Below are 21,412 nucleotides of genomic sequence, written 5' to 3'. Positions count from 1 at the left end.
CATCAACATTCGCATCGTGAATCTTTTTAGCCGTATTTTCGCAATACATTCGCTTAACACCTCTAGATCAACGCAAAACTCCTTTCTTGTTTTTGTCGATACTAATTTTTTTTGTCCATGTTATTAATTTATTCGTAAAATTGCGCACGAAAAAATTTTCACCTTTTAGATTTTTACGGCCGTTCACATGCAAAATAAGTTTTTCTGGGTTATTTTGCTTTGTCGTTTGTACTATTTATAGACGTATCGGATCGCATCACAGCGTCCATCATTAAGGTTGTGATCTATGATACATCAATCCTGATGATAGACGCCGTAATGCGTTTCAAAATGTCGGTAAATAGTACAAAAGGCACACGGCATAATAACCCAGAAAAAATATTGTGCATTTATAAAAATCACTACAAAAATGTGTTTTTATTTTTACACTAAAAACAGGAATGTTTAAATTATTTACTCACTTCTTTCAGCATTGAAAATGTATTCTCCAATTGAGGTCCCAAAGTAATTTGCTAATAGAGAAACATCACATACCAAGAATACCAATAAAAATATATAAAATTGATTTAGAATAATTAATTGTATTTTCAAAATCAATAAGAAATTGTGGAGAAATACATGACTTTAAAAAATAAATTATAAAAAAATTGTCACTAGAAAAGCGTGACATGTTTGGCATTGATAACTGGAACGCCAAAATTCGTGACGATATTCGATAAAAACTTGCAAAGTTAGAAACAAAGTTCAAAATTAACATGAATTGTGACGTGTTAGGGGTGTGGCCAATGCAATAACAGTTTTTGCAGGAATACAAAATTTTAAAAAAAAAAATCTTTTTTATGTTACTAATGAATAGCAAAAAATATTTTTTTACTCGAGAGTATTTCATAGACTCTTTTATTACTTTAAGAATCTTATAAAAAAGGTGATATTTCCCTTTTGCGTTGAAAATAACAGTATTTATGTTTTCTTATTTAAAAAAAACCAATTCTAATTGTTATTTTATTGTAATGCAAAAAGAGCTTGTACATGCTTGTAAATAATACAATTGACGAAATAGTCATTTTCACTTATTTCAAAGCTGACGGTCTTTGAAAATACATTCCAAAGTATAAGCGCTTCTCAGGTGATTTTTCAGGAAAATAAAAATGAGAAAATATGCAATATGTTGTGTATTGAAATATTGTATGGATAAGAAACGTAAGTAGATACCTGCTAAAAATCGGGTTACTAAGTAGGCACTTATCCATTGGACGTTAAAATGGAAAATATTCAGAGTTCAGTGACTAAAAACTGACGCATGCGCATTGCACAGACGCCATCTAAACTTCTTTACCTGTCCGCCGTCGAGTGAAAATTAGAATATTGGGTTTGTTTTCACCCCGATGATGGAGTATTTCTGCAAATCTGAGTACAACGAAAAGTTTTTCATTTAATGCTCGCGTAAGTAACATTTCGGCTTTGATTATTTTACTGGTGCTAATTAACTTGAGAAAGTTTGTTTCTTATAGGAGGGCATTATTGCTCGCGGTAACATAGCCGTGATACCGCGGGCAATATACCCATAACTTACCTTGTTTGCGAGTGTTTCTGCGACCCTATGTTCCGCTTTTCTTTATTTTTTATTCGATTTTTGAGCGTGGAGCCCGCGAAACTATCCGTTCACGGCACTATCGCCGTATTTGCCTTTGCGCAATTGTTATTTTTTTGTTATGGAGGGAAAGTACGCGGAATGCTCGCACCGATTAGAACATTTGTTTACGTTTGCAATTTACTCGAAGTGACGTTATTTGTTATTTCTTTCTATTTTAGACCTGTCGCGCGATATACAATCGCGAGGATCTTCACTAAAGCGGATTATACGTAAATGAGTTCAGCACTAAAGCCGGCTTTACCTCAAGGGGCGGGCGGGCAAGCGGGCGCCGCGCAGAACTCCTCCACCATGAACAGCGTGGGGGGCCAGAACCACAACTCGCAGGGCCACGCGCACCACGCCCACATGGGGCTCCTGGGCCACCTGCCGCACGTAGGCCCGCCCTCCTTCGGCAAGGGGGCCAACCACTCAGCGCCGCTCAGCCTCGTGCAGGACAAACCGCCCGGCCAGCCCGCGCCCCCGCAGCCCCTGGCGCTCACTAGGAGCCCCGCGGCCGAAGACCAGGCCGGCCAGGCCAACGGCACCGCGGAGCCGCCCAAGGTCGAGGCTCCCACCACGTCGGCGCCCGAAGCGCAAACACTAAATATGTCCCCTCCGAAATCCGCCACTCCCAGTGACAAGGAAGCGGTCGCCGACGTTGTTCCCGAAAGTGAGAATTCCGACCTTCCCAAACCGTCTTCTGACCCCCCTGGAGCCGGCGCGGAAGCTCTGTGCCTCGAGAAGTTAGCTCCCGCGGAAGTCGAAGCCGCAGTGCCCGAATCTTGCAAAGAACCCGCAGTACCCGATAGCTCTAAAGAAATTATAGAACCGACTACTAATGATAAGGTTGACGCACAACCGAACAATTCTTCCCCTAAAAATGACATTAGCAATATAGAAGTTAAACCCGAACCCGCAAAAGATATCGAAAAAGAATCGGTACAAGAAAAACCATGCCCAATAGTCGAACAACCGGAGCCAGCGAAGAAGCTGCTTCCCGTTGAACCGAGCGTTGCGGAGAAAAGCGAAAACGAGCCCGAGGAAGAGATTCCGCCCGCAGAGCCCGCTCCCAGTCCGGTCAAACCATCCGAAGTAGTCGCCGAACCTTCCCCACCCTCGGATACGGCCCCCAAACTGGAGTCTCCAGTGACGCCCACCCAAAAAAATAGACAAAAAACAGAAATGAAGCCCAAGTCCACCCTGAAGTTGGCGACGGTGACTCCGACTCTCTCGCGAAAGCGGAAAAAGGATGTTAAGATGCCATCGCAAGGCGGAGATGGGCCGAGTCCTCCCAAGAGAGCCCCTTCCACCCCAAAGGAGAAGCCGACTGCTGATCCGGATTCTCCTTCAGACATGACTCCGGATGGTCGAGCCAGCAAGCGAAACCGAACCAAGGTAAATTTTATTTTAGTATATTATTTATTGAATCGGCATTAACTTTGTGGAAAAACATGATTAAATTTAATAAATCAAACCCTGCTTTAAGACAATTAAATTTATTTTGAAGCATTAGTTTCGGAAACTGCAGATCTTTCCATCTACAGGTGTAGTTATAAACTAAGCATAAATATCTATCATCATCATCATCATCATAATGAGGAAGTTCAGTGTCTTTTTTATTTGTCAATAGAATGTTAAACTAAGCCTATTTTTTATTTTTAAGTTTTGTATTTCTGAAATTACACCGCGTGTGACGTCAGAGGTTGTTCTATGACAGTTTTTCCGATTGGTTTGTTTACTGTGACCAAACCGGATATCCTTCAAAGCTGTCATATCATTGGATGGTTCATATTTATTTATTTTATTTATTCATATTTTTCGCTTACAAACTATAATTAATAATAAAAATAATGTGACCTCACTGGGGTTTCCCGTGCCGAGGACACTTAACAATTTAGTTTTTTGAAATTACATTTGAGAATAAACAAAGAAGACTAACTTAAAAAACAAACATAATTAACAAATATTCAGACAGTTTTAAAAATAAGGTATTTATGTACATCTATATTATTTATATTACAAAACACACAATTAAAATAACAAAAACTAACATAAGTGGAGCAGTTGATTCAGTATTGGTATGGGCGAATGAGACAATCCATTCTACTTCTACCTAGCTCCACTATCCATTTTTTTATAGCCTCTTTAAACTTTTTCTTATTACTAATTGTTTTAATAGATAGTGGAAGTAGGTTATAGATTTCAATTGAATAATGCTCAAAATCCCTTTGTCCGAAAGTGGTTAGTTTGTATTTGTTTAAGTTGTCTATGTGTTGAGGATCTGGTGATTATATTATTTGTATGTGATGTATTGTGGGGGTTATGTCTTTCATTTGAGTAAGAGTAGTTTTTGAATCTATAAGTGAGTAATGTTTTAGCGTATAATTGTTTTGGTGTCATAAGTTGTGATTTATGGAATATTTCTTCAGTAGATGTCTGTATCGGGACTCTTGAGTATTATTTTAATTATGAATTTTTGTGCAACAAATACACTATTTAAAACTGTGTCACTCGCACCACCCCAACCGATTATACCGTACTCCAAAACTGATTGGCACAACGAACCAGTGACGTCATTCAAAGTAGTGCGTTTTTATTAAAATGTATAAAATTTTTTTTTCATACATTTTAAAGAAATATTACCTTACAATTTAATGCTCTAATTTTTACCGCGCGCAAGAAAACATTTTTTGTATCCAATTTCTCGTAGGGCTGAAGTTCCTCATTCCCTTTCCACACCCAGTAGTGCATGGAGCACTGCACTGGTATACAAATTGCAGCGTATCTTGATCATTTTTGCTACATGAAGGTACGATGATCAATCTTACGTTTCAGGGGCCATTCCAGGGACTATGAAATATTCTAGTGTTTTTATTTTTAAATTTTATGTACTGATCTTCAAATATTCAACCTGCGTATTATACAAATAATAATTTAGGGAAAAAATTATATAATTCAAAATCAAATATAGACCATTTTAAATAGAAGTGGCATATGACAGATCCTATGTGAAGATTGTAACCATAAGTACGTCCGCCAAACAGCGAAAAATTAAAAAATTAGAATGAAAGAACTCAGTCAAGCCCTTACATCCAATACACCTTCTCGGAATTCGCCAATCACATAATGGACGATTCCATTCTTCGATAACCATTATTTTGATTCATATGAAATCAAACTCCTTCATTTTAAAACTAGTAGAAACCAAATAAGAATAGCTTAGAAAATCTAGAAATACATCAATATTTAAATTAGAAAAACACATTAATTAATAATATGATATTGTAAAATCCCTCACCATTACTCGCAATATTCCCATTATATAAAGCCACCCCTCCTTTTTATCCACCCCTGCCAGTACCTAGATTTTTAATTTCCTTATGCATGTTTAGTTTAGAACTGTAACTGTGGATGGAAAGATCTGTGCTTTCCGATAGTGCTTCAAGATAAATTCAAGTGTTTAATTTATTAAACTTAACATATTTTAGAGTACAATTCCACGTAGGCGATAGTTAATTGAAAAAAATGCCATGACTCGACTGATCGGGGCATTTTGAAGGAAACTAAAATGTACATAGTCCGTATGCTTGTGTTTCCAATATTCTCGTATGGCGCAAACCGGGAATATCTTTATGTGGAGTAAAGTTTGCTATTAACTTTTAGCTTAATATTGTTACAAATTGGCAAACAGTATCTACCATACTATGTGAATTATCATAGTAATGTTATTCTAAGGAACTGTAATGAAGTATTTTTTCTTAATAAAATCTGTACTGAAACCGCCGAGATTAAAATCGTATATTATTAGTTCTGGCGTCCATACTGTACTATGTCAGAGATTCAGTTCATAGCTGAATTTTAAATTTCAGTTCTGAACAAATTGCAAAGAACTGCAAAAATCATTCAAATTTTGTAAAAAATGCGTGCACTATAAGGTCATAAATCGCATGTCTATGATTTACCATATTTCTCGTGAAGGTCGAACCGCATTACGACTCCATCGGTGCTGCGCGACAAAATTGTGTATAGAGTGCCGTGCAGTTTAGTTCATCTTTAGTGTGATTAGTTTAATCCAAAACAGTGTAAATTATATTTCATGTTGCTGCAAAGCGCCATGCAGTGCCGCTCTAGTGTAGTTTTACCTTAAGTGTTGAAACGATTTACATATTTAGATTAATTACAAAATAAAAAAATCTGCATTTAACTTCTACGCATTAAATCTACTGTTATTATTACAAACAATGTAAATTGCTGTAAAAAATATGTAACCATAAAATAAATAAATAAATTATTCATATTTTGTTTGAAATTCATGGACAATAAGGTTCTAACTCGACTATCCATGCTCACAGTCTTCTTCTTCTTTTTTTTGTGGCTTTTTTCGGATATGCTCACAGTCAACGGCATGTTTTCAAAACAAGTATTTAACATGTTACCAAATAATATTAAAAATACTGAGTTAAATACAGGAGTGAGACGTTTGCTCAAATTATGGTTATTAGAAAAAAAAAATTTGTATTAGTGATAGTTTTTAATTTTTCATAATGTAATATGTAATTGTTTTTCAAGTAAAATTATTGTCAATGTAGGTTAAGTGTAAATAATCGATGTAATTTATAAGAACCTGCTGACGAGTTGTATGTATGCAACTCGGCAGGACTTTAATTTAAGACTATTTTGTAAAATAAATAAAAAAAAATTTAAGAAAAGGATGTGAAATTTAAAAAAAATACTTACACTTTTGTCATCCATTGTGGTAATATTGAAGCATTTTGTATCTCCGTCTATCTGTCTGTTTATATCTATCTGTTTGTAGACAAATGCTACCTACATTCCTTCTTTATCTCTGTTACATTATTTATCGATCTTGTAATTTCAGGTTCAGCCGTATCAAATTCCTACGCCCGAGTTGGCTATGCTGACCAAACTATCAGCTAACCAAGGAAGAACAACCCCCACAAAGCAAAGTGATGAAAAACTAATTGTTTTCTATAAGTAAGTGCTTTATATATACATTTTATATGTATTTATTTGTAATTTTTAAAAACACTATAAATAACTAAAACGGGTAATATAAACATTTTATTTCAAGTCACGTTGCCACGTTGTCTCGTCTGGCTAGTGAAGTTAAAGTAAGAGTAAAAATAAAAATAAGTGCCTACAAACAAATTTGCTTTATTTTAATTTCATTTGTTTCTCTGGATTATTGTCTTGTCGTTTCCTGTCCCATTCCAATTCATTCAGTGATCACTAAATAATTTTTCTTTTAGAAATGAATTCCTGGCTGTCCGGAACACCGAAGGCGGCTTCTACGTGTGTCAAACGACTCAGAACGTTTACCGATCGACCAAAAAAATAAAAATTAGATGGCTATCACAAGATAAAGCTGCGGACCCATCAGGAGAAATATACAACCCCGATTTCTACGATGTAACTGGTAATATTTCTATTTGATATTTGTGTTCTTATCATTTACTTACCCGAATGTTTCAACTTTGAGACAATTTTTAACCACTTGTTTATAACTCAATGGAAAATATGCACTGATTATAATATTTTTTAAGAAAATGTAATACACATTTGAATTATGTAATACCGAAAACATATACGACTTTCGCTCAGAGAAATTTCTCTTTTGTGGCCTTTGTTTTCCAATTTTTAAACTTCTTGGACCAGTTGGTTTTATTACAATATTTGGACAAACTCAAATATTGTAATAAAACCAACTGGTCCAAGAAGAAGTTTAAAAATTGGAAAATTGTTTTCAGGCGTTGCCTACTTATGTGAAATAATTCAGTCAGATGAATATGTTCACAACAGTAAAGGTTTCAGCTCTTTAACTTCGCTAAAATCATCAAATGGAAGAATTTAAGAAATATGGATGTTCAAACATAGGCAAAATGGTGAATGTTACACAGTGTGTAAAGTGGCCACTTAAACCAGCTAATGACAGGTCATAAGCCCTGTAAATGCCTAGAATTCCATATTCCCTTCTTTAAGGTATTCTCCATCCCTGTTGTAATTTGTTAATGACGTATAACCATATCATTTTGTTTCTACTTTTGTTACTCATTTTTATATTTGGAAAAAAACAGACACAACTTATTTCAACACCTAACATATAATTTTTTTTATTTTTGAAATCAGATATGTTTTGTGTAAAAATAATAGTGCATATTATTGTGAAATCTTTTTTGTTTATCTTTAGCTTATTATTATTATTATTATGGATAACTTATATAGCGCCATTTTCGTAACAAAATACCTCAAGGGCGCTTTGTGATTATGTGATTATGGATTATGGCGCTAATGTGATTAACTGGTTTTTGTTATGAAAGGGTGCAGATCCCATAGTAATCACAAGCAGATTCCACTGTATTTATACATTATATTAATATTTCAGATATGGATTGTGTCCTGACGACTCTCTCCCTCCAGCGAGCCCGCAACTCAGGGCTGAGACTGGGAGCAGCGGAGCTGGCAAGAACAAAGAGCATTCTCGGTAGAGCGCTGGCCCTCGAGAGGGGGGAGCCTGCGCCGGACTCCAGCGTCACAGAAGAGCATCCAGATGGCTGTGAGTTAAACATTCCGCTATTTTAATTATTATGAGTGTATCCAGAAAATCGGTTGTTTTGTATTCCTTGCCGTCACATCGTTGTGATGGCTGTTTCGCGCATGCGTGGTACTTGCCCTGACCTATTTCTAAGGAGTTGACGCAATTATGAGTAACCTGACTGTTGTGTACGTTTCGCAGTGCTTCTTTGAAATTGCTTGTGAGATAAAGTCTGATTCGTTTCCTTTATATGAAGAACATTAAACCAGTCACTCATCAACGGATCTTTGAGGTGTACCGAGAACATGTGATGAGTGATTCGACTGTAAGGAGATGGGTGAGACATTTCAATGGCAGTATGAATAATGTGTACGACGAGGAACGAAGTGGGTGTCCCCTTTTATGAAGAGGGAATACGAAGGCTTGTGCCTCGCTTTGTGCTATGTTATCGCAAGTGCCTACAAAATGTGGAAATTATGTTAAAAAAAATTGTTTCGAACAATTTTTTCACAATTTTTTTTTCTTCTGTATAACTTAACAGTAAAACTATAAATAGCTTTTCTTTAACCCTTTATAGGACACATATTTTGTGTTGATTTACAGCTTCTCTACAAAAAAGGCGCCTTACATGTGATTTAATTTTTCTTTCCAAAATTTGAAATAATATGAGCTATTCGCCGTATCTTTTGCAAAATATTGGATACCAGATTAAATTCCCCTTTATAAAAAGTTTTATAAAAACTTTATAAAATACCAACTTGTAAAAACAATTATACCTCGAATTCATCCATTAGAGGTGCCTGTATAAATTATAATGGAAAATTATAATGGTATTGATGTAGACATTTTTAACTGCACGTTGCATTTATACAGAAAATTTCTTCATGGGGTTGATTATTTGGGATAGTTGCTGAATGTGCATCTTGAGTTGTTTATGTGCCACATGTAATGTTTTTTTTTTCTTTTATTCAGGAAACATACAGTACTGTTACATTGTTTTATATTTTACACAGTTCGATTTAACTCTAATGGACCAGTGAAGTTTCCATATTATATAATAATTATATGTAAAGTTATCAATGAAAGTACAAAAAAGAGAAAAAATATATATACGTTTGTGTATGTTTTATATGTGCATTCATGTGTGTGTGCGTGGATGGATCAGAGTGTGCATTTGGTATTTTTATTTATTTTAATTTATTGCCAACGATAACCTCCATGGAAAACGCAAATGTTAACAATTATTCTTTTCTCACTTGAATTTCTTATTTATTTATTTTTTTGTCACATTTAATGTTTACATCTTTTGCATAATTTATGAAAACTTAATTGCTCTTTTTATGTTAAAAAATTGTTGTTTTCAATACTTATTATGTATGACTCTATGTTTTCTGAATAAAATAAAATAAAAAATAAAAATTTGCAAACCTATTAAAATGTTATTTTTTTTAATAACGAACATATTGCATTTGACAAAGCTGAGCTGAGAAAACTGACCGATCTACCAGTGTATTACGATGCTCTTGTGACATTAAAATTATTGTTAATATGAAATATTAGAAAATAAGTACCTCAATTCTCCTCAAACTTTATTTACCGCTTTGTTCTAGGTGTCCTATAAAGGGTTAACCTGTATTACTTAAGTTTTTTATGCCCTTTTAAGTCTGGTTTCTTACAAATTTACTTAGTTATTGTAGCTATATACCGTATTATCCTGACCATAAGACGGACAACCAAAAATTGGGTTACATCTTATGATGCGATGCGTCTTATCTGCAATATACGGTATTTATATTAAAAACAAACTCATCCTCACTTTTGCTTAGTTCAAAATTCGTCTCGATTTTATTACGTTGCAAACATATTTAATGATTTATTTTATACGCAGTTAAAACTGCATGATACATATTTTACAGTGTATACGTTAGAATAGCAACAGCAACTGTGTAATGTAACATGTTTACTTTCGCTAATAGGTGCTAAAGGGTCTTTGAGGGAAAAAATGCATCTATTGTTTGTGCAACAGTGTGCAAAAGGTTAAAAGCGAAAATACATACTTGAATTACGAAGAGAATTAATAAGTACTGGTAGGAAATATTTTCTTATGGCTTAATCCCTTATTTTCTCTTTTAGTGGATCTATCGCTCTACAAAGATGAATCGCAGCTAGAAAAAAAGAAAGGAAAGTCTTCGTCCCCAGCAGCCACCCCGTCTCGCAAGCGCGCTGCCCCCAAGTCGGGGGGCGAGCCGTCTCCCTCCCCTCCCGCCCCCAGCCCCTCCCCATCCCCAGCCAAGGCCGCCCGGAGCAAGCGGGCGCCGCCCCCGTCCCCGGCCCAGAAGCCCGAGGCGGCCAAGTCCCCGAAGCCGGGCAGAAAGTCCAAAACCCCCGTCAGGGAAAAGGAAAAAAGATCCCAGGTTATTATTGCGCCATCCACAAGCAAGGTAGGCATGATACAACGGATTTATAGGAATGTACGTATCAATCACTTTCTCATTTCATTTTCATTGGTTTATTCCGTTTTTATTCGTTTGGGGAGCCCACAAGTGTTCGCGCCAAACTTTTCTCCATTCATTGGCATTCTGGAGAAACTTGGAACATGGGATTTAAAAAAAAATGTTCTTTTAATATCAATATTATAAGAAATGACTTTTTTTTCCTTGTCTTTTCGTTCACTCAAATAAGATTTTTTTTTGAGGTTATTGTCATAAATAACAGTGGGATGTCTGATCTATGAGTCTGCGACGCATGGTTCATTTATTATTCCTTTTTGAAATTGAAAATGCATCAGAATTTTTTATTATTCCAAGTACACTATTAGAATAAACATCCTAAGTATTTTTTTGAATTAAAAACAAGTTGCTTCTTTTCTTCATTTGGGAATATTTAAATAATCGTCTTTTAATCATGGTTTACATTACGAATAATTTGGCCCCTTAGAGTCAGAGAAACATTACATGATTTTGCCTACTTTACAGGAGATACAAATACAAAAAAAACAGATAAATAAATTAGTAAAAATTTTACATATTTTTAAACACTTTTAAAAACTGACGTGACATTAGGTTTTTATTTGTTTGAAAATAAGTAAAAAATTTACTGCTTTTTAAACCTGTTTTTGATCTCTCCTGTAAAGTAGACGAAATTGAGATACGTTTCTCTGACTCTAAGGGGCCGAATTTTGTGTGAACAAAACTAAAAGTACTTTAAGATGAATAAATAAAAATAATTGATAAATAATTCACTTCACACCAAAACGTAAAATATGTTTTTTTTAGTTTACTATAAATAATTTCGTGAATTTTCCTAGTTCTGTAATTTTATTATTGATTTATTTGAATTACAAAAATGGTTTTCTCCCGCACGCCAATGTTATTCCATATATTACATGCAAAGAAAGCATTTAAAATGTTAAATGCAATTGACTGAGTCACATCGCGAAATATTCCAGAAGCGACATTTGATAACTTGAAGATTTAAATTCGAAATTCGATATTGGAAATCTTTGTGAGCGTAAACAAATAATTATCATTCGCTTTGCTTTGTTCATCATTTTGAATTTTCAATATCAAATTTCGCAGAATATACAGTGTTTGCAAATAAATCTGCATACATATACGTTACCTTCAATATTATAAAATGAAAATCAATGAGTTCATAATAAAACAAGAAAGTGTGGTTATAGTATTTATCTTTACACAATATGAATGCACTCTAACATTACAACTAACAAACCATCCGCTTAGTACACTCAAATTTTAAATATATATAAATTTTATTTATCTATGTATATACATATGTATTATGTTTTATTAATTCATAGCTTTTTTGTTCCATCGCATTTGTTGCCTTTTATATGCAAAAAAATACCACATCGCTTTACCAAATCATATCATTCGGTACAGAGGTTAGACAGTACGGCTATCGATTCTATAAGAATTAATTCATTAGTGTGTGGGTATGTCCATGGAAAAGATCCAACATAAATTGAATGAGGAACTTCAATGCTATGGGAAATTTAATATAAACAATGTTTTTGTACACGCAGTAAAAATTAGAGTATGTTCAGTGGTTTTAAATTTTTTTTCATTTGTCAATAGACTATCTAATCAAGTTTGAAAATATATTTTTTACTATTATGTATCGTATTCGAAAATACTCCACGTGTGACGTCACAAGTTCTCTTCGGTGAGTTCTGCTGATTTGTGAATTGGCTTCCCGTAAACCGGAAATTTGTCATTGATTGATTTGGTTGAACTAATGACGTCGTTCAAAGTGGTTTGTTTTTATTAAAATATTTTTTTTTAATTCGTAAATTTTCAAAAAGCATCGCTGTACAATTGAATGCTCTAATTTTTACCGCGCTTAAGTAAACGTTTTTTTTATATCCAATTTCCCTTAGCACTAAACTTCCTCATTATGAATTTTATATTTATTCCAATAAAATAGGAATTTGGCTTTACTTTTGTAAAATAATTTGTATTTTTGTTTTATGGAGACAAATACCCCACAAATCATTTAAGCAAACCGTTCCTAAATGTTTCTTGCAAAATTCTTGAAACTTCAACTCGTTTATTAATTTTTAACTGCATTAAATTTGGTGGCTTGTTGAACTAAATTATTGGCTCGAGAAAACCCTCATAAAAAGAAGTAAACATTTATCGTCAATTATTTTCCAAAAGTAAATCGGAATTGCTGTTGTTTTTTTTGCAATAATTCTATAAAAGCTTTAAAAAAATTTAAGTTCAAAGTTTTTTCATGGACATTTGTTTTTATTATTTAGAATGACATAAATCTCTCTTAAAATGTGCTGAAATATTGCATTTATCTAAAATTTCTAAACAGTATATAAACTGTTAATGATTTTAAAACATAAAATATACTGCCTTTCTGAATTCTAACACGTCTACCATTTATTTTCTATTAAAAATATCCTTAATTCCGATCAGTTTTATTTTTTATTTGCCTTCAGTTCATTATCTTATTTACATATTGATTTAAATACTTCTTTTTATTTTAATTAATCATGTATTTTTATATCAATTAAAGAAGCATGAATAACCCGTAGAAAAGCCTGTAATAAATAATATTTAGGTTTTATAAAACAGTGCATGATGTAAACTGTATTTTAGGATTCTTCATAATAACGAACTCTAGTAAATGAAATCATATTTTAACTCCCTGTTATTTTAACTAAGTATTTGTTTCCTAAAAACACATTTAAAAAAATACAATACAATATGTAAAATCTTCTATAGAAGACAAAATACACAATTGAAGTCATGTATAATAGACATATTTATTATCAAACGGGCAGTGCATCTATAATTAACTTAGCACATTGATAAAAATGTTAAGGAATTTATTCAGAAAATACTAAACATAATAATCTCGATCACAGGTTCCCAAACTTATTTGACACACTGCCCACTTTTCATTAGGAAAATTACTCAAATGTCCCCCTGTATTTATTTTTTTTTAATTTGAAAAATGCACCATTTTTTTATGTACAGATCTATGGTATCACAAATTAATAAGATTGTCTATATTGGACTCTTTGTCAGCAGCAACCGTAAATCTGCACCGTCAGCTATTTGCAGTCGGTTCCGTTTTTTGAGGTTGAGCAAATGTTTTATGACAAAATATTTGTTGTCTCAGACGTCAAAAATACAATTTTCACATTGAAAAAAATACCACAATAAACACTTAATAATGTTAAAATATTATTATCTCATTGCCCTCTTTCCTTCCATTGATTTAATAAATTTAAAGAAAAGTGTATGATTTCTGTACTTTTTATCAGACTTTCTTTCTGAAGCCTTTATCTTGCCCAATTTACTAAATTAGATTTTACTGTAGGTAATCTCTAATGTGTATTTGCGTAATGTTTACAATATTGGAGGTAATTAATATTACGAGGATTTATTTGTAATCTTTGCTTAATTAATTTACTAATACAAATTACTATCTTCATAGTTATCAATTTGTTGGCTCCCCAGACTCAATTTTTTGCTGTATTAACTATTTTAATCTCAAAACAAATATTGTACTCGCATATTACAAAAATGTTCCATTTGAAATATATAAAATTAAATAGAATTTCAAGTAGAATACAGCAAAAGGTTGATGTAGATATTATATCACGTAAAAATATGTATGCATAAAATATTTATCCCACAAATACCGCCTTTCAAAAATACTTAAATAAACATAATGTATTGTATGATTATAATAAATAATATAATCCATTTATCGATGGCAGCTACTTAACTATCGTATCTTGAATATAACAATTTTTCAGGAGAGCTGATTGAAAACACACTCTATAATTTTAAAGAATCTTATTTGAATTCAGAATTATAGTACTTGGTAAATTTTATGTGAATCATATGACTTAAGAAAATAATGTCAATAAATAATAATTAGCTCTTTTAAATGTCTGTAATCGGCTGTCCTAAAAAGCTAATGTTTTCAACATAGATAGTTTACGTAGTATTCATCATAAAGTATGTCATCTATAATCAGCTCTTTTTAATGTTTTTAATCGGCTGTCTTGAAAAGTTGATGTTTTCAACATCCAATGGTTTATGTAGCGGCCATCAATGTATTCATCATAAAATATTTCATGTCAACCCTAAAAAGGAATCGATCCTGGGACCTCGAGCATAGTAGGTTTACGTGCCGATCACTTAAACCAGTCAGTAACATAACAATAATGGTTTATCAACATAACATAACAATTTCTATAACCTACTACATTTTTGTGGCAATCAATTTCTTTGGATTGCGTTTAGTCTGCCTAAGGCCCGTTGTTACTGGCGTTTTTGCAACCGATGTGTACCCGTTTTTTTCAGGGCCTTTGTTAATGTCCGTTTTTTTACTGTGAAAACGGGCCGGTGAGAAACGGAAGTCCTTGTTGACGATCCGTTTATTCATACAAAACTGTCCAATGGGCAAAGATCTGGTGTAAAAAACGGGTGTACACACCCTTTGCAAAAACAGTTGTTAACGAATGTCCTGAAAAAATAGGTACACACCCAGGTTTAATTAGGTTCAACCTGTTTTAGCCTCTTGAGATCTGAGACATACCTGGCCACCAGAAATAAATTACTTTACAAGTTTTAAAAGATATATTAGGAAAGCCTTAAATACCTTTTAACAACGTTATTTCTTTTAAAAATATCCTCATTATTAAGCGAAAAAGTAGTATAAATGGACGCCATTTTGAGTAATTCCCACTTGAGGATTTTTGACAGAAATAATAACCCGCCGAAAGAATGCTGTACTGCTGCTTTTGCTGTAAAAGAATACAGTAAAGAGTTGTTTGAAAGTATTGGCAGTGTAAAAAAATCATTTATATTACTGAAAAAAAAAAACAGAAATCCACATATGTGTGGCCAGAGACACTAGAGATTAATGCAGACATTTTTATATGCAGTGCAAAATAATTATAAAACATGACTACCTACTTGACCTATTTTAAATGTAAATATAGTTGTTTGCAAGAATTTTCTTTACAACAATAACACATTTATGTATTAGGTACATAAATTTTAATTAATAGAATTAAAAAATTTAAAAAAATACATGGGATAAAAGTTTATGCATAAATATGTTCTGTTTTTACTAACCATTTTTTTAAACTGTGTTTACTGTCAAAAATTCGGATATACCTACAATATTTGTGACAGAAATTATTAAATTTATCACAAAAATTGCAACACCAACAATGAAGCTTTATTAATTGAATTGTGCCCACGTAGAAGGACAAACAAATGCAAAAAAAAACGAGAAACTGTTTCATTTAATCGTAAAATAGTATAATATATAGCAACTAGGTACCATTGACAATCATTGAATTTTGTGAAATAAGCCTTGTTTTATTTAAAAAAGAAATTGACTTAATATAGCTTTGCCTAAGAATTACTCTTAAAAAACAAAATCACGTATACTCTTCATGTGGGCACGATTCAATTTTTTGTTGAACTTTTGACAGCGCCTGATCATTTATTTATCATCTTTTCATTGCTTTTGTGTTTATTTGGGCATTGTATGTTTTTAAATTCACTCATGAAAGAGACTAAATCATAAATTCAATAATGAGGAAGTTCAGTGCTATGGGAAATTGGGTATAAAAATATTTTGTTACACGCAGTGTTGATAATTCTACTGACATTTTGAACAATTGTCAATTTGGATGACATAACAGCAGTCATCCCCCCCTCCCACCACTCACTAAGGGTTTGAACTGTTTCTGATATGCGAAACTGTTTTGTAAAAAAACTGTTTTTAGAGTAGCGCGGTAAAATTGTGGTCAACCTGTTCAATGTGAAACTGTTTCCTAAAAAAGAACAGTTATTGACAGCGTGACTCGTCATGAGTAACAGTTTAATTTTTAATAATTTTTGTGAAACTGTTTTAGCTGATAATGATTTACTGAAATCTACCGATTCATTATTAAGAATCTACTGATTTTACCTTGATGGGGGTTGGCATTGCTGGTTACACGCATCAATAATTAGTGCATTTAATTGTACGGCAAAGTTTCTTCAACATGTATGAAAAATTAATAAAAATAAACTGCTTTGAAACATCACAAGTTCTTGTTAACAATAAATATCAATCAATTATAGCGCTGTTATGTGTTGTGATTGATTTTTGGTTTCCAGTAGAAATTTCTTTCAACATTTAGTGTATTTTGATAGCTCCAGAGTTCTACTTTTAAATGCCAGCACACCTCACCGACGAAAACTTGTGACGTCATGAGTGGAATAATTTCAATAATATAAAGATGATAATGTCATACATAAAAATATTTTTATTTTTTTTAAACATTGAACTTCCTCATCGAGGCTACATTTATATTGTAACTCATAAACTCAATTGGCCTAAATATACTTTTAATAATTTTGTTTTAATTTCAGTAAAATTTTCTTGTGTCTGCTTTTTAAAAAAAATATACATATTTAAATGCGCATTATAAAAATTTAGATATTTGCTATATTTTATTCAGAATGAAATCATCCTACTGTTGTTCAAATCAAATTCATATTTTGGTTACATTTCATATGCAAATCTTATGTAATTTAAATAAATATTCTTACCTTATTTTAAAATTTTAGCTTCCCTTTAGAGTTAATCGTCTAAGAATTTTTTCTTTTGCAAATGAAAAAAATCAGGAACGTGGAATCATTTCAAAGAAGGCTTAATGCATTTTCATTTTTTCTGCTATTTACCTTCGTGGTTTAAAGACACACTCTTCACACATATCGATGCTGGAAAGGAAAAAAAATACCAGTAGCAACTTTACAGAAGATTTAATTACTTTTCAAGAGCATTAGCTAATTATAAAGTTATTTTGTTTTTTTTTAAATTAATAAATAAATCTGATGCATACATATTATTTTGATGTGATTTATGCATAATTTAAATCAAAATTTAAAATATGAGATTCTTCATTAATTAAAAATAAAAACTTGCCATGTCTTTCTTATTTTCTACTTCCATCAATTCACAATTTTTTTTAGCGAGTGTTAGTGACTTTATTTTGTCATTTTTTCGCTCTACATGTGCAGACTAATACAGTAGCACTTTTTTTTTTGATAATGCTTGTCTCAATATGTTGTACATTTTTTTACCACTCATGTTGACAGCATTCAACCTAGTTTCATTCTAGTTTTCCAATTCCGTATACTTTCACACATTAGCGTCAGTACTCGGACTCCTATTAAGGTTTAAAAAATTGACTATTTGTATTCTACATTTATTTATATACTAGAGTATATTATTATGCTATTCTCTATTAATAATTAAAAGTAAAATTTAATCCAGTGAAATTTTATTTTAGTTGCCTTAGCAATATGTAATTCTACCAACTAACTGCATTCACAATAAATTGATTGTTTTCTGATTTGAACAAAATTGTCGGATGATTTGATTCTGTAGCGTTTGCGTATTGTAGCGCAACTGATTATGTGGATTGTTCGGTAGACGGCCACCACTCCTACTAAGGCTCCCACAGCTGCCGCTACTCCCGGTAAGAGGAAGACTCCGGCCAAAGTGACCACTCCGGTGCCCAGCACTTCCAAGGGCAAGGCGAGCAGGGCAACGCCAGCTAAAGGTATCTATTGCCTACTGTCAAATACATTATATTGAAACGGGTGTAATAATAACAAGTTTTTTTAGTTTGTCAATGCTGCGCACTATTGGGTGCGGATTGGAGTACAGTGATGATAATTATTCACATTCTCTTTTAATAATATTTATGTTTGAACTAGTTGCAGCCGCCGCTAAAAGTGCACAGTTGGCCCCCACTCCCTCGACTTCAACGGGGAAGACAGCGAGGACCTCCCGAAAACCACTTAAGAAATAAAACACCTCCCACTGTCAACTACACGCAACCTCTTATACTAATGTCCTTTGTTCATTGATTGTTCAGTGCAATCTGTCGGAGTTCGTCCGCTCAGTCTCGGTACAAATCAAAAGTGTAGACTTAAGATGAAAAACAGGTTTCTAATAGGGGAATTTATTTTTGAGAGTAAATTATTAGAATCTAATACAATAGTCTGAAATTTTACTGCGGTCGACGAAGCTCACTGCCGAAGTAAAAAAGCTATAGATTTTTGTTTTACATATCTCGGTCAAAAAATTTTATATCAAAAATTAAATATTTTTGTTGGGAACTTATAATTCCGGTGATGTTCATATATGCCTTAAGTTAAGTTAAGTTAATTGTCGATACGCAAAATTTAATTAAGTCTTGGTATAAATAAATTTTTCAACTTGAATTATCCTTATTTGGTGGTGAAATATAATGAAGATTATTGTTAGCGAATTCCCTTTCGTCTGCGATTCCCTTATCGATTTAACTATTTAAAGCGAGGTTCATACTTATAGAAAAGTTTATATTAATTTTCCAATTTTTGTTAGGCGTATGAATGTTGTTTGTACGATTTATATTATATACGTGTATGTGTGGAATTGTAATATTATATAATTAATTTTAGGTATATAAATTTCACAAACTCAGTTTTTACTTCGGGGCTGTAACTCTTACGTCCCCTTCTTTAGGGGAAGCCAGAACCAATTGGATTAATTTAGAAATATTCGTTAGATATTGGAATTACTCAGCGATCCCTCTCTATCTCCTCTTCTACAGCAAACTCGTTCTCCACTTGTAAAATATTGTTTTTAGATTTATAAATGAGTTGGGTTAGGATAAGCATTCGAAATAACGAAGTTTTAACAAAATTATCAAGTAAGATAAGTGCATTAGCAGTTAACAGAATGGATTGAGATACTTAGCCCTAATCGTAGATGTAAGTAAACGAAATGAGGAATATTGCTAAATTGTCATTTAATGAAAATCTCCTTTAGAATAGACTCAGATAAAGTTTATTCTTTATACATATAATATATGGAACAATTACGACGACAAAAGAAAAGTAGTTAATGACAAGTGTGTTAAATTCATAGTAAACTAAAGGTGATTCATTTATTAAGAAATGTGGGAAAGATGTAGTGATTGTGTATGTGAAGTCTTGTTTTCTCCTAGAAGTAAGAGGCATAGGGAATAGAATATTAATCTTAGTTTCACACTTGTTTTACAATCCCATATTGTATTCCCCAACTGTAAAACTTCAACCGCATGTGTTTCATTTATTTAGGTCTCGTAGAACTGTATGTATTATACCGTCAGTTTTGGTTATTTGTCCTTATTTTAGTATGATTCGACAATTTGTATATTCTCACTTATGGTCTTCGCCACAGTGTTTACTAAATTAATTTGTACTTCCGTACGTAAATACTGATTTCAAATCTCTACAATAAAGCTAGCCTAGCTAAAATGAAATTTAACAATGCTATTAGATTAAATATCTACTTGCTTTTAAATGTATTTAATAATGGATATTATAATTTTATTTGTTCTGAAGAATGTGTATTTTATTTTAGAATTCTATCTAACCAATATTTAGCTATTTCTTTATAAAATTGCGCAACGTGTTGTGAATTTTGATTATATTATTTTTGTATTCTTTTGTAAATCCCATTTGACTTGTTCAGACAGATATCGGTAGACCATCTGTCCAAGTATCGACTTCATTATATATTTCTATTTTAACCTCTCATATTTTTATTTAATGTCTCTTATTTGATTGAATAATTTAATGAGACAACAGAATACACAATAAGCTCTAGTTACGTAAAGAGAATTTGATATCGCAATGATGATTCGGGAGATACCCAAGGGTCGTACATTGTATAACTTTTAATTTCAAGATAAAAAATGTTATTTTATAAAGAAACATGCACGATGACTGTATGACTGTACTAAATCGTTAAACTGAAAGAAAAGCAATAATGAGTAATAAATTGGTGAGTGTTACGTGTACTGAAATTATTTGTGTTCCGATGGCTAGGAGTTGTCACGCATTCGTAACTTTGTGTTCAATGTGCTTTACATATGTTTCGTCAATATCCTGAAATGTTTGTTAACAGTTTTTATTGTAATTTGTGCCATGTTTCTAAATAAAAATACATTGAATATTAATTTATGTTTTATTTATTTACCTTTGTTGTTTTCCATGGTAGAATGGAATAAGATCAGGGAAGATGTCGGACTTGTCTTGGATGTAATCTTAGAGTAATAACACACCACTGGCTAATAGTTATACATACAAAAACCAATCTATGAATATCGACTACGAAGTTACCTACAGTTTACAGCAATACAATGGGCTGTAGGTACTCAGATTGAGAATTTCAAGCGCAAACTGAAACCGTCCATTACGCATTTGTTAAACTAAAAACCAAACCAAAAATTTGGAACGTTTTTGTTTTATGCAATAAAGCTAAAGGGCTTCTCTAGTGAATTATTACTCTGAGGATGTAATCATATTTTCATCATCATCACCTTTTCCACACCCAGTAGTTCATAGGGAACTGCATTAATAAACCAAATACAGCGTAGTTCAATCGTCTGTACGCTTCAGGTGCCAGTCCAGGAATGATGGAATATTGCGGTTCAAAAAACATTTAAAATCAACATTGAAATATCGATTTTGGAGGTTTTTGGTTTTTCTGTCAAGAATCTAACCCAGGACCTCAAGAATGGTAGGTGAACGCATCAACTATTTCAAAACGTGGAGGGCTTATCTCCCATTTTAATCTCCTTGCTCAAAATTTTCACCTGAGCGGCCAACGTGTTGAAAACACTCTTCCAGAGTTCT

The 21,412-nt window shown here is 32.8% G+C and overlaps 1 protein-coding gene across 2 annotated transcripts; it reads left to right on the top strand.

Moving 5' to 3' along the window:
* The first annotated feature begins 1,306 nt into the window (after nucleotides 1-1,306).
* On the top strand, nucleotides 1,307-19,627 carry LOC148277187 (uncharacterized). 2 transcript variants are annotated; one of them, XM_088233233.1, is made up of 8 exons: nucleotides 1,307-1,443; nucleotides 1,813-3,028; nucleotides 6,513-6,628; nucleotides 6,904-7,070; nucleotides 8,037-8,207; nucleotides 10,320-10,627; nucleotides 18,174-18,303; nucleotides 18,461-19,627. In XM_088233233.1, the coding sequence occupies exons 2-8, from the start codon at nucleotides 1,868-1,870 to the stop codon at nucleotides 18,553-18,555; spliced, it is 2,148 nt and encodes a 715-aa protein (XP_088089359.1). In that variant the 5' UTR covers nucleotides 1,307-1,443; nucleotides 1,813-1,867; the 3' UTR covers nucleotides 18,556-19,627. The 2 variants fall into 2 exon arrangements, with proteins under 2 accessions (XP_088089359.1, XP_088089358.1); XM_088233232.1 differs by having other exon boundaries at nucleotides 10,320-10,657; nucleotides 18,461-18,845.
* The last annotated feature ends 1,785 nt before the right edge of the window (nucleotides 19,628-21,412 follow it).

This window comes from Micrasema longulum, unplaced genomic scaffold, assembly GCF_059751315.1.
Source record: "Micrasema longulum isolate JH-2025_06_02 unplaced genomic scaffold, ASM5975131v1 h1tg001072l, whole genome shotgun sequence".
Classification (NCBI taxonomy): domain Eukaryota; kingdom Metazoa; phylum Arthropoda; class Insecta; order Trichoptera; family Brachycentridae; genus Micrasema; species Micrasema longulum.
This window is presented reverse-complemented; position numbering and strand designations above follow the sequence as displayed.